This window comes from Oryctolagus cuniculus, chromosome 12 (assembly GCF_051225735.1).
Source record: "Oryctolagus cuniculus isolate XC-2025 breed Fujian yellow rabbit chromosome 12, ASM5122573v1, whole genome shotgun sequence".
In the NCBI taxonomy this organism is placed as follows: domain Eukaryota; kingdom Metazoa; phylum Chordata; class Mammalia; order Lagomorpha; family Leporidae; genus Oryctolagus; species Oryctolagus cuniculus.
Window position 1 is genome coordinate 105,889,218 of NC_142878.1, and position 13,413 is coordinate 105,902,630.

The 13,413-nt window shown below is 61.5% G+C and overlaps 1 protein-coding gene across 2 annotated transcripts; it reads left to right on the forward strand.

Annotated features, from left to right (window-relative positions):
- The first annotated feature begins 1,200 nt into the window (after positions 1-1,200).
- On the forward strand, positions 1,201-13,185 carry DNAJA4 (DnaJ heat shock protein family (Hsp40) member A4). 2 transcript variants are annotated; one of them, XM_051834652.3, is made up of 8 exons: positions 1,201-1,465; positions 1,798-1,936; positions 7,030-7,210; positions 8,673-8,777; positions 9,869-10,096; positions 10,716-10,946; positions 12,486-12,586; positions 12,775-13,185. In XM_051834652.3, the coding sequence occupies exons 1-8, from the start codon at positions 1,383-1,385 to the stop codon at positions 12,988-12,990; spliced, it is 1,284 nt and encodes a 427-aa protein (XP_051690612.2). In that variant the 5' UTR covers positions 1,201-1,382; the 3' UTR covers positions 12,991-13,185. The 2 variants fall into 2 exon arrangements, with proteins under 2 accessions (XP_051690612.2, XP_051690611.2); XM_051834651.3 differs by lacking the exon at positions 1,201-1,465 and adding an exon at positions 1,472-1,622.
- Positions 13,186-13,413: the final 228 nt, after the last annotated feature.

The following is a 13,413-nucleotide window of genomic DNA, read 5'->3' on the forward strand; positions in this document are numbered from 1 at the left end:
AGCTGTGCCGATCCGAAGTCAGGAGCTGGGTGCTTCCTCCTGGTCTCCCACATAGGTGCAGGGGGCCCAAGCACCTGGGCCATCCTCCACTGCTTTCCCAGGCCACAGCAGAGAGCTGGACTGGAAGAGGAGCAGCGGGACTAGAACCAGCGCCCATATGGGATGCCGGCGCTGCAGGCGGAGGATTAACCTACTGTGCCACAGCACCGGCCCCCATAAAGCTATATGAACAGTCAGTAATAGCTGGGTAGGGAATCCAAAATTCCTGAGCTCCAGTTGTGAGTTCCCTAACCAAAGCTTACTGTGTCCAAGGGCACAATTCAGAGAAAAAAAAAGTCCCCAAGAACAGCCGTGAGCAGTCTAACTTCTCTTGCCCATTACGTATCATTTCTCATATCCACGGAAGACATGGAGGAGAGGCAGTGCCGGCTGCAGCCACAGGACCGCAAACCAGGCCAGGGGATCCTAGGGAGTGGCCAGTGGCCCGCACAGGGCTCTGCTGACAAAGCGAAAACACAGGCAGAAGCCAAGGCTGGCGCGGGCAGAGGGGCCTGCAGTTCACTGATAGCAGGACACTAGCTGTCCCCACCCTGGCTGCTGCAGGTCTGATCATGGCTCCCAGGACACATGCCAGGAGCTGGGGGCAGCCCAGGGGCGTCGAGGGCTATTACTGTGCCCTTCCAGGCAGCCTCCGGGGCCACCCCGTCAGGTCAGGGTCCAGCCATGGGACCCCTGTGATGTGGTGCACGACACGGCAATTGCCCATCAGATTGGTTCGGTCAGCGGCAGGTGCATTGAGGACGCCTGGAGGGGAGGGGGCGCGGATCCCTTCGGAGGTCCTGGGGGATGTCGCCTTCTCATCTCATAGACGGAAATGCCCACAATAGGGGGCATTTACGGGCCTCCCAAGGGTGGGCAGCGGACAGATCGCTGTCCACACCCAGGGCCAGCTAAGGGCCGCTGTCCAGATCTGGAAGACTTTGGGGTACACCTCAGCCTTGAGAACCCCCCCTAGCTGCTGGCTGCTGTGCACCCTCGAGAGACGGGACCCCAACCCAGTACAGGGCGTCCCTACCCACAGCCCCCAGCCCCTCAAAAACGCAACAATGTGGCGTAAGCCTCCGGGCGCACGCGGGCGGTGACCCCACAGAGGGGGGCCACGCCCGTGGGAGAGGCCGGGTGGGGTCCGCGGGCCGCGCCCGCAGCTCGCCCAGCGCTGCCCCTCGGTGCACGGTTCCCGCCCGCGCGGCCCCCCAAGCCTCTGCAGCCTCCAGCCAGCCGGCCCCACGGACACGCGCAAGGGCAAGGGGGCGGCCTCGCGGCGGCGGGACGGTCGTCGGAGGGCGCCCTTCACGTCCAAGCCGCCTCCCAAGGGCCCCACCATGGCCCGGGGCGGCTCCAGTCAGCACTGGAGCTCCGGGGAGTCGGAAGGGCGGCAGGAGGAGCAGGCGGCCGAGGACTCGGGGTGAGCCGGCCGGGCCGAGACGGCCGCCGCCGGAACCTCCGCGAAGGTTCTGGGCCTCTGTGGCGTCACCCGCTCCTTGCGGAACCTTCCGCCGGCGCCCAATAAAACCCGCCGCGGAGGAGCCGGCGGCTCGAGTGCGGCGGTGCCGGGCGCGGAGGTCGGCCCGGCGGCGCGGGCGGGCGGCTGAGCGAGCGGGCGAGCGAGCGGGCGGGCGGGCGGCCGAGGGAGCCGTGACCGTGACCGTGACCGTGAGGCGCGGGCGGGCGGCGCGGGCCAGGGCCCCGGCGGGCGCCCCGCACACGCTGACCGGCCTCGCCCGCCCCGGCCCGCAGAGACAAGATGGTGAAGGAGACCCAGTACTATGACATCCTGGGGGTGAAGCCCAGCGCCTCCCCGGAGGAGATCAAGAAGGCCTATCGCAAGCTGGCGCTCAAGTACCACCCGGACAAGAACCCGGATGAGGGCGAGAAGGTGCGGGCGGCTGCGCCCCCGGGACTCACTCGGGGGCGGCGGGGTCGGGCCGGGCCGGGCGGCGCGGCGTGGGCGGGCGAGGCGCCGAGCGGAGCCGCGGGAGCCCCTGCGCGGCCGGTCCCCGCTGCGGTTCGCTCGTCCAGTGTGTGCGGGGGCTGACCCCTGGGAGCATCGCTGCGGGAGAGGCAGCCGGCGAACCGGGAAACTGAGGCACTCGGGGCCAGAAGTTGTGTCCTTGCCTGGGGACTCCCGGGATGGAAGGCGCTTTGTGCTCCTGGTCCCAGTGGATGCGGAAACCCTAGGGATGAGCTGTTAGGGCTGAGCCTGTGCCTGGGACCAACCCGGGGTCCCTTTTGAGAATGACAGGGTGCGTTGGCCCCTGGGCTGCCTCCCCTTTATCGCGGGGATGCGAAAGGCCCCGACCTATCAGCGCGTCATATTCTAGGCTTCCTGTGGATCCTAAGTACCAAAAATAAGCTCCAAAGGGCTCCGCGTTGTAGACAACGAAATTAATCTTTTTCAGGAAGTCTGTTTTTTGTCCCAAAGGAAGCCCTCGATCCACCTGAACAGGTGACTTATTCTGGCTCCTTATTCTGCCTGACGGTTTCCTGTGAAACTTTGGATGTCGCAGATGGGTTTTGGGAGGTGGGGCGGTTGCAGTAGCTGACAAGAACCCCCACCCACCTGCCTGGTGTGGAGAGCCGATGGAAGTACCTGTCCTGGTAGTTATCCCAGCTGGAGGAAGCTTGGAGGGTGGTAGTAGTGATCAAATATTTATATTTAGCCACATCTCTGCCGATTGTGGCCGTCACCAGGTTGCAATGCTCCCCTCCCAGACCGTGTGCCTGCCCCCACCCCCTTCAGCCCTTTCTCGTCTATATTTAGGTGGGTTACTGTAGCTTTTAAAGCCCTTGGCTTTCTCCCTGGGGTTGGTGATTCATAGACACACTCCCTGCGTGCATCGTAGTTGGTTTCTCACCAGCTCCTGTAAGGAAAGAGCCTGGGCTGGTCGTGGCTGCATGTGGGCCAGCCTTGTGACCCTGGGCTCAGGTCAGACCTCGTGCCTGGCTGTGTGCATGCACGGGTGTGTGTTTTTGGTGTTCCGAAGTTTGTCTGTTTACATTAGACTTGTTTTAAGCTGAAAATTATTTATAGCCAAGCACTGAATTAGTGTCACATAAATGAGGCTCTTAGGAGTAGGGTCTTTCAGGACTCTCCTGTTTATTTATGTATTTTTTGGAGGGGGGGCATGCTACTGCCAGGCACATCTTCCTTCGCCTGTGTTTATGGAAGAAACAAATCCTTTAGTGTAGTTCTCAGCTAACCACCACCCAGGAGGTGGGTTCTGAACCACTGGTGCACTGCGTAGCCTCCTGGGACGCTGGTTGTTCGTGTGATACCCGTATTCCATGCTGTGAAGTGCCCAGGCCGGAGGCTGTGTCCCTACGCCTGCTCCTGAGCCGAGGGTCCCGCTGTGCAGGGTCCCTGCTGGCCATGGGACTGAATGACAATGTCATGAGAAGTGAACTTTCAGGAATGTCGGGTGGGACCGGAGGGCAGAGAGCCCGGTGCAGTTGCAGACAGGCAGGGCCGTTCCAGGAAGGGGGTCGGGGGGAGGTCTGCAGAAACCAAGGGGGGGGGGGTGTGACGAGACGGGGGCTCCTCTTCTGTTCCTACTGTGTGCCGGGCACTTTGCAGGCCTCTGCTTTCTTGGGTGTCTGAATGTGGCTCTTTGCGCTTTGCCTGTCTCAGGTGGAACCTTGGGGTTTTTTTTTTCCTCCTGAGTTTGTCACTGTATTATTCATGTCCCTTCAAAAATAGACTCGACCAGTCCCGTCCCCCTTGTTCGGGGACAGCTGAGACGGCCGTTGGGGTGCCGGTCTTTGTTTTCTGCTCTGTTGTCCCCCGTTGCTAAGCACCGGGTCGCCCGCATTTGTTGTCAGACGCTCTGGTCTCTTGGCGTGGAGTCGCTACTTGTCTGCGTGTGGTTGGTTTTCTGCAAGACACAGCGGGTGGCCAGTGGCCGGTCAGCAAGGCAGTCCCTTTCCGGGGCCAGCGATCAGGGGAGTGTTCTGGGCTGTGGCTCTGTTAAGATGAATTTGGTCTTTTGCTTGATTTCATTGTAACTTCTAGTTTGTGTAACAGACTTTGATGTTAAAGGGTCTTGAAAGAGCCCACCCTGGACACATCCCCTACACGCACCTCGGACTGCCTTCCAGGCTTTTCCCGGGGGGAGCCTGTGCGTAGACTTTAGTTTTCCTCTCTTTGCTTGATATTTGATGCTTGATATTTGATCACAAGTGAGGATGCAGTCTTCAGGCCATTTGCCCTGGCTGCAGAGCGAGCGCTTCCAGTGCCGGTCACGGCAGCCGTCTCCAGCTGGGAGAGTGGCCCGGGCAGGGCACTGGTTAGACTCGGCAGGGTCCCTGGAGGTTGAGGGGCCCCTGCTCCGGGTAGTCAGTGCCCCCACCCCTGCGGGATCTGATCGAACCCATCCCCAGGGGTGTTCTTTTCCCACCCTTAGGGGGCTTCTGTCACGTGTGAGTGCTTGTGCATGTCCAGGTATTTGGTGAGTGTGTCTAGTGGACACTGTGACCTGCGTGTGCCCTGAGCTACACAGGGGCCCAGGAACGTTCCAGGGGCCTCCTTGCCCAGTTGCTTTCAGATCTGGGGGTGCAGAGACTACCTGCACCCCAAATTTGCTGCTGGCAAACGGAGCTTAGTGACTGAGACCTACACGGCAGAAGTGGTACGGAGAATTAACGTATCCAAAGACCGTGTGCCTTGTGCAGTGAGACTGAATCTCCTGGCTGGCTACTTTGGCGGGTGGGCTCTGCTTATCAGATGTTGATTAGCTCTCTGGCAGGGGCCGGGGGCCAGGGACGCTCCAGCACCTTGGTAAGTGTCGGCGTTTGGTCCTCGTGGCCTAGGCTGCACTGTTGGTCAGACAGAGCTGGACTCCTCTCCTTCATGTCTCAGTTTTCAGGATCCAGCCATTTGTTTAACAAATATGTTCCCAGTGCCTTCTACGGGCTGCACACGGTTCTAGGCTCAGGGCTGCAGCAGCGGCAGGGCTGACAGAGCCCCCAGCCCCGTGGTCATGGGGCTCGGGTTGCAGTGGGCACGCAGTATAAACAATGAGGATGGGAGTGGGCTTAGCTGTGGCCTTGGTCAGGGCGATGGCAGGGTGGGCGGAAGGGTGGGTTGGCGTAGGTCAGTGTGCTGGTGTTTATACCTGTGGAGGAGATGGGCGTGGCACAGTGAGCACCTGCAGACCCTCCACTCTACTTTGCATGTTGGCTGCGATCATCTCTACAATGGGTTGCACATCCCTGCCCATCGGAAGCTTCTAGAACCTGGATTTTCAGATTGGGGTGCTCAGCTACTAACATCTATGCAAATATTCCAAAGTCCAAGAAAACCCCAGTCCTGAAATGCATGTTTAAGACAAGTGTCTAAGACAAGGGGCGCTCAGCCTTAAAGCAAGCTGCGCACGTCACAACCACGCAGCCCCAAACACGTTTCTCCTGGGAGCAAGCGTCCCTGTACTTAACCATCGTGTAGACACGGCAGCCAAAACGTCTCACGCGGAGGAAGTCACATTGCTTCCGTTGTCCCAGCAGCGTTGTTCCTCTGCAGCCATTGTCTCCCAAGCGTGGAGCCAGCACAGGATCGCAGGCGGATCCAGCTTCCCTGTGCAGCCTGTCCTCAGTCGGGGTTTCCGATTCTTATAACCGAATGCCAGTGGTAGGAGGAGCATTGCAGTGTTCATGGTGGGGTTGCAGGGAGCTGCTTGGGTTTGACCTGGAGGCTGGGATGCCACGTGGGATACGGGATGCCTGGGTTCGAGTCCGGCTCTGCGCCTGGTCCCAGCTTCCTGCAGGGTACATATCCTGGGAGGCCGCGGGTGACGGCTCAGCTGGTTGGGTCCAGGTCATTCGCATGCAAACCTAGATCGAGGGCCTGAGTCCTGGCTTCAGCCTGGCCCAGCCCTGTGCATCGTGGATGTTTGAGAAGTGAACCAGCGGGTGGGACATCTCTTTCTCTCCGCCTTTCAAATTAAGTGAAATAAATGAATTTTTTTAAAGCTTATGGAAAATTGAATTAAAAGCAGTTTATTTTGGTGCAAAAAATTTTAAAATGCACGCATAGTTTTTTCGTAATGCGATTTTTTCCCCACAAACTTTTTATTTATTTATTTATTTTATTTTTATTTATTTATTTATTTATTTTTGACAGGCAGAGTGGACAGTGAGAGAGAGAGACAGAGAGAAAGGTCTTCCTTTGCCGTTGGTTCACCCTCCAATGGCCGCTGCGGCCGGCGCGCTGCAGCCGGCGCACCACGCTGATCCGATGGCAGGAGCCAGGAGCCAGGTGCTTTTCCTGGTCTCCCATGGGGTGCAGGGCCCAAGCACTTGGGCCATCCTCCACTGCACTCCCAGGCCACAGCAGAGAGCTGGCCTGGAAGAGGGGCAACAGGGACAGAATCCGGCGCCCCGACCGGGACTAGAACCTGGTGTGCCGGCGCCGCTAGGTGGAGGATTAGCCTAGTGAGCTGCGGCGCCGGCCTCCCCACGAACTTTTTGACTCCCCTTGCCCGTTTCGCGGGGCGGCTGCACGTGGTGTTGTGTCTGCCACAGTTCCTCCGGGCGCAGGCTTGAAGCAGGAGCAGGAGGCCAGGTGCGGAGAGGCGAGATTGGCGCCCGAGGCCGGGTCTGCAGCAGCACCTGGCCGGCCCGTGGATGCTCACAGGTGCCGGTAGTGGAAGTCCACGCGGTGAACCGGCAGAGCAGCCGCAGCCCCCGCGGCTCTGTTCGCCTTTAGACTTGGGCCCTGGCACCACCTCAGTGCATCGGAACCGGGCTCTGCTGCTTCCTGCCGGCTGCAGCCGGAGGGGGAGGTGGCGCCCCTCCCCCCTGCTTTCTCTCCTGCGCGCTCCCTGGGCCCCTTCCCCAGGGAGTAAGTGGGAAAGGGGACCAACTCTAGCCCGGGCCTGCCCGTTACTGTTTCGTATTCCTGTCGCAGGCTTGCTTAGTGACACAACTCAAACCCCTCCATGTCATAACCTCTCTCCTCTCTTTTCTCTTGCGAAGTTTAAACTCATATCCCAAGCATATGAGGTGCTTTCCGATCCAAAGAAAAGGGACATTTATGACCAGGGCGGAGAGCAGGCCATCAAAGAAGGCGGCTCGGGCAGCCCCAGCTTCTCATCGCCCATGGACATATTTGACATGTTCTTCGGCGGCGGTGGACGGATGGCCAGAGAGAGGAGAGGTAAACACGCGGCCTGCAGCGCTGCGGGGCCGGTCCAGGTGCCGGTGCGGCAGGGGACCGTGCTTCGCGGGTATCGTCACGTCTGGGGTTCTGTGGCTTTGACCATTTTGCCACCTGTCTGGCATCCAGGCAGCCTGAGTGTGCTTCGCGTTTGTGCGACACCCTCCAGATGCCACGTAGGAGGGGAGCGGCGGTGGATACCGAGGTTGGGTTCATCTTGTCCTCTTTCCCTCTGTGGTTGGCGCCAGCACCCATGTGTCCGGGTGGGTGGCCGGGGCACCTGCTGGGGTCCTTCGCGATGCCTCTGCCAAGAGTGCCTCTCTCCTCCTCCCCAGCCCCTCCTTGTGGCAGGGTGCCAGGGCCGGTGACCCCTCTTGGGGCTGACGGGCTTGGCTGGGCTCCGTGTGGCCTGGTTCTCACAGCCTTCCACGGCAGCTTCGTGCCATTGATTTGGGCACTGGGTTTGCACAGCTGCCCCTCCCCCCGGCCTCTGCCGTACTCCTCACAGCCTGCTTGGGAACCGGGAGCCAAGTGGGGGACCAGACTGGATGTAATTCTAGACAAAGACAGGCGACATCAGCTGTGCAGGGGGTTTCGGAAGTCTGGTTTTGGTCAGTGAGGGGCCCCTGGATAAATGAAGCCATGTTTGTTCTCACACTGTAATTGGCTTTGGGCTTTAAAAAGCCGGGGTGCCAGTGCTGTGGACATGGTGTGCGACACTGGCCAGGTGAGTGGCAGGGCCCAGTCCTCCCCTGGCCTCTGGCCTGTCAGCGACACTGTGGCCGTCCTGGAAACCCGGGGGTCCTACCCAGCTCTCTCACCGACTTGAGATGGAAAACTTCACGCCGTTAATGAAGTCATCCCTCAAAGGTGACGGCCAGTCAGCCAGGACAGCTTGTGCCAGAGGCCGGGAGAGCCACGGGCCGTGTGGGGAGGGTCCTCATGCCTTCCGGCCTGACAGATGGGCAGAGCCCGAGGCAGACAGACCCCCACCCCGGGACAAATGCAGAAACCAGATCTCGACAGAGAGCAGCGCTCCTGCGTGGCCACGAGCGACCAGAGGGCCCCTAGAGGGAAGCACCTGCCGCCCGAGGAGGAGCCGCAGGACATCCCCTCATCCCCTGTTGGTACAGGACAGGGACAGGGCCTCTCCCTGGGAGGTCTCGGACAGCAGGGTCCCTGCGCGGCCCGCCTTCGCCTTCTCCCCGCGTGAGCGCTCTGTCCTCAGATTTGATAAAGACCTTGATAAATGACTAATTGGCTCGTAGCGAGAGAGGGCAAGAGCTCTGGTGGCTGGCTCAGGGCCAGGCTGCGGCCACGGAAGCTGCTTCTGGCTGGGAGGCCGGCCGGGACCCAGCACGGGGGTCTCTGGAGGCCCCAGGCACAGGGCGGGTGGGTGATGTTCACGCAGCGGGCCGTTTATCATGCGAATACTAACCCGGTTTTTTTCTCCCTTGGCAAGGCAAGAATGTCGTGCACCAGCTGTCCGTAACCCTTGAAGATTTGTATAATGGAGTCACAAAGAAATTGGCCCTCCAGAAAAATGTAATTTGTGAGAAATGCGAAGGTAAAGTAATTAATTAATTTTTGAGTGACTCTCACAGTCCCGAGCCCTAGATCCAGGAACATGTGTTTTACGGTTCACAGAAAAATTATTTCTCTTTTCACATGTGGGCCTCAGGCAGAGATTGAAGCGGGGCCCGAGGCCCGGGGCTTTCTGTCCCAGGGCAGGGTTGACTCGGGCCGGCCACGTATTTCCTCTGTGTGTTGACAGTTATTTGAAGCGTTTAAAAACCGAGTCAGGCCGGTGCCGCGGCTCACTAGGCTAATCCTCCACCTTGCGGCGCCGGCACACCGGGTTCTAGTCCCAGTTGGGGCGCCTGATTCTGTCCCGGTTGCCCCTCTTCCAGGCCAGCTCTCTGCTGTGGCCAGGGAGTGCAGTGGAGGATGGCCCAAGTCCTTGGGCCCTGCACCCGCATGGGAGACCAGGAGAAGCACCTGGCTCCTGCCATCGGATCAGCGTGGTGCGCCGGCTGCAGCGCGCCAGCCGCGGCAGCCTTTGGAGGGTGAACCAACGGCAAAGGAAGACCTTTCTCTCTCTCTCTCTCTCTCTCTCTCTCTCTCTCTCTCTCACTCACTCTCTCTCACTGTCCACTCTGCCTGTCGAAAAAAAAAAAAAAAAACACAAACAAACAAACAAAAAAAAAACGAGTCAGTCCACCTGGGCCCACGGTTGGCAGATGCTGCCTGTCAAGGGCCGGGCAGTTAAGTGTCCCCAGCTCTGTGGCCCTCCCTGTGCTGCGACGGCCCGGATCTGCCAACTCAAGGCTCAGCTAGCCCTTGAGCTTTCATGAAAATTCCTGTCTGGTGACGTCAGACCAGAGCTCCCCACGGAGGGACGGCTGAGCCACGCCCTGCGGCCCCCGTGGACGGGCCCCCACGGCCCCTGCCGGCTCAGGTGGGCGCGGGTGGCTTCACCTGTGGGAGCGGGTACAGCACGTGTGGCGAGGCTGGCACAGCCCAGACCACATGTGCTTGTGAGCAGATGCCGTCGTCCGAGGTGGTCCGCCGGCCAGGCACGCGAGGACCCCAGCCCCAGGGCCCGGGCTCGGCTGCTGCCGCGGCGAAGCCGCAGCTGCCTTACTGTGGTCTGTGCAGGCGTCGGCGGGAAGAAGGGGTCGGTGGAGAAGTGCCCGCTGTGCAAGGGCCGGGGCATGCAGATCCACATCCAGCAGATCGGGCCGGGCATGGTGCAGCAGATCCAGACGGTCTGCATCGAGTGCAAGGGCCAGGGCGAGCGCATCAACCCCAAGGACCGCTGCGAGAGCTGCAGCGGCGCCAGGGTGACCCGCGAGAAGAAGATCATCGAGGTCCATGTGGAGAGAGGTGAGGCCGGGTGGGCCCCGCCGCCCGTGGGGGACAGGGGGTGAGCCGCGTCACCGCCCCGGCCTCTTGCCGTCCCGCGTCCTGAGACCACAAACAGCCTCTGGCTAAGCGTTTCCAGGGCTCAGGGTGTCACGCGGTCCCGTTTTGGAAAGGGCCCTGCGGCCACCCTCAGAGATCCCCTGGGACCCTGGGGCGCTCTTGCTGAGCTGGGTGTCCTGCCTCTCTCCCCACTGCGGCCCCTCCCCCGTGCAGTGCCTCCTGCCCCAGTCCCCGTGGTTTCCTAACCCCGAGAACAAGAGAGAATCCACACCCGCCGCCGCGGGCACTGTGGAGGGATTTCACGCACACGCGTGTGCCCACGCCAGCTCTCGGAGGGGGCCCAGGCTGGCCGCCCCGCACAGTGGCCAGAGCTGTGCGCTGAGAGTGGGTGGTGGCGGCAGGAGGCAGCAGCGGGCCAGGGCGGGCACGCCGTGTGACCGGGCTGCCTGGCCGCTCAGGACCCCGGCCCCCGCCTCTTTCCTCGGGCCCTGCCGCCCCAGGCCTGGCTGTGGGTGGGAGGCTGGCCGACTGCGACCCCCGAGCCCGCGAGGCGCTAACCGCGGGGCGTGCTGTTCCGTAGGTATGAAGGATGGGCAAAAGATTCTGTTTCATGGCGAAGGCGACCAGGAGCCTGAGCTGGAGCCTGGCGATGTCATAATTGTGCTTGATCAGAAGGATCATAGTGTCTTTCAGAGGCGAGGCCACGACCTGATCATGAAAATGAAAATCCAGCTCTCTGAAGCTCTGTGTGGCTTCAAGAAGACGATAAAGACGCTGGACGATCGGACCCTGGTCATTACGTCCAAGTTAGGTGAGGCCCGGGCGCCTCGGACTCCCAGCCCGGCTCCGGGGCGCTGCAGCGTCAGGCGTTCCTTTATTCTCTCCCAGAACAAAGCAGCCAGTGTCAGCGGGGAGGGGCCGCAGCGGGAGTCTTGGGAGTCCCAAATTTGAGCTGAATGTGCCCATCAAACTTGTAAAAAATGTGGTTTTTGAGCCAAACAGCTGAGGACAGGCACAGCACCGCGGGTCAGCAGTGGGCAGCAGCGTGTCCGCGGGTGCGGCCGTGGCTAGGCCGCGAGCAGTGCTGCTGGGTGGGGGGGTTGCCGTGCCTCTGGCCGTCCGAAGGCAGGGCCGGGAGGGCTCGGCAGCCTGCTGGTTTGGGCTGGTGCTGAGGCCGCCCTGCCCCCGGCCTCCCCTGCCCTCCCCTGTCTGGCCTGGCTCCCTCTGTCGCCCACCTCTCTTGTTCTTCCTCCGCCCCCCTTTCTTGGGGATGATGTGAGATGACATTTTAGATCAGGCCTTGAGCTTGTGGTTTTTTTTTAAAACTTGGAAAGACTCTCCAGTTTTGGGCAGAGTTTGACATTTGCAGAGTGTGTGCGTGTGTGTGCGTGTGCACACGTGCATGCATGCTTCATCAAGGACTGGAGGAGGCGCTGCTGTGTGCGGGACTTGCACGCGCATTTGGGGCTGCAGTCCACATGCCTCCCAGGTACCCGTTTCTCCCTCGCGGGAGGAGGAGTTCAAGGCCACAGGTGGCGGGCAGGGCCCCAGGCCCCCGTGTCCGCTGCACTGTAGCCCGTGGGGGCTGGGCCACGTCTGCGTGCAGCTTCTGTGGGAAGGCCCGTCCTGGGCCAAGCATGGATGCTGAGGTCTTGGGGCAGCCTGCGGGACTGGAGCCTGGTGCCTCCGCCGGAACCAGGGAGTGGCAAACCCCAGGGCCCTGCTCTGGCTCCAGCAGGGGAAGGGCCGGGTGTCCCCAAACCTCCCGCTGCGGGCACTTTCTGGGGCGATTTTCTGCCTTTTCTGGGCTCTCTTAACCCTTTCCTGTCTGCACTCCTCCCCCCCATTGCTGCTCCTTCCTCTCCTCTCCCCCTCTTCCTCCTCCTGCTGGTGGCCTGCCACGCCTGCTGGAGCCGCCCCCCCCCCCCCCCCAGCACCACAGTCTTCCCTGCTTGGTCTCACAGCTTCCCCTGAGCAGCAGCAAGGGCCTGAGGACAAACTTGATTCCAGAAAGAGACGGACCAAAGACAGAGGCCTGGCAGCCGGGGCTTCTTAGCCCTGGCCGCCCTGCCCTCTGCTGTCCCCCCCCCCCCAGCCTTTCTGTCCCTGTGTGCCTCCAGACCCTTCCGTTAGTCCCAGTAGGTCTCGAGGCCTCAGAAACCGAGTTGGGGGCCGCTTGCTCCCCTGCAGAGGGGCCCCCCAAGGATCCAGGGAGGGGACTGCAGGTGGCCCCCAGCGGCTCTCAGAGGGTCCCCATCGTGTGTGGGATCCGCGTGCCAGCTGGCAGCCCCCTGTTTGGCAGGCCCTGGCGCAGAGGCCCCGCCCGTCTGACAGCCGCCCCCCCCCCCAGGTGAGGTGGTAAAGCACGGGGACCTGAAGTGCGTGCGTAACGAGGGCATGCCAGTCTACAAGGCGCCCCTGGAGAAGGGAGCGCTCATCATCCAGTTCCTCGTAAGTGCGCCGGCCCCGCGACCCCGCGACCCCGTGACCCCGCAACCCCACGTCCCCACGTCCCCACGTCCCCGCGGCCCCGCGGCCCCGCGGCCCTGCAGCCTCAGCCTGGGCCCGGGGACTCCATGCGGTGACTCCATGTGCTCGCTCTCCCTGGCGGTGACTCCAGGCACTGGCTCTCCCCGCAGGTGGTCTTTCCTGAGCGGCACTGGCTTTCCCTAGAGCAGCTGCCCCAGCTGGAGGCCTTGCTCCCGCCCCGGCAGAAGGTCAGGATCACGGACGAGATGGAGCAGGTGGAGCTGAAGGAGTTCAACCCCGGCGAGCAGAGCTGGCGCCAGCACCGGGAGGCCTACGACGAGGAGGACGACGGGCCCCGGGCCGGAGTGCAGTGCCAGACGGCCTGACGGGCGTGGCCGGCACGGCACGTGGTGACTGTAACGTTGGCACAATGAAAATGGCCTCGCTTTCACGGCCTCGTGTTTGGGGTGTCCTGTGTATGTGTTCAGCATCCTCAACTGCTGAGTGTCCTCTTGGGTGTTTTTTTGGTTGTAACTTAAGTTATAGCTTAATTTATATTTAAATGTTTTAAGTGTCAATCACCTCTAGTCTCCATATGCGATCTGTTCATTTACACCCTCAGGACCTGCGCTTCCTGTGGCTGTGCTGACCGGTTCCGGCTCCGCCGGGGAAGCACAGCCGGGCCGTGGGGCCTGCGGCCCGGCCCATCCCTGGCTCTGCGGCTCCCCCTCCCCCGCCCTGCCTCGGCGGAGCCGCGGCTAGGACACCGGGAACCTCCATTCTAGGGGACCCTGGGTGGGACTTGCTTC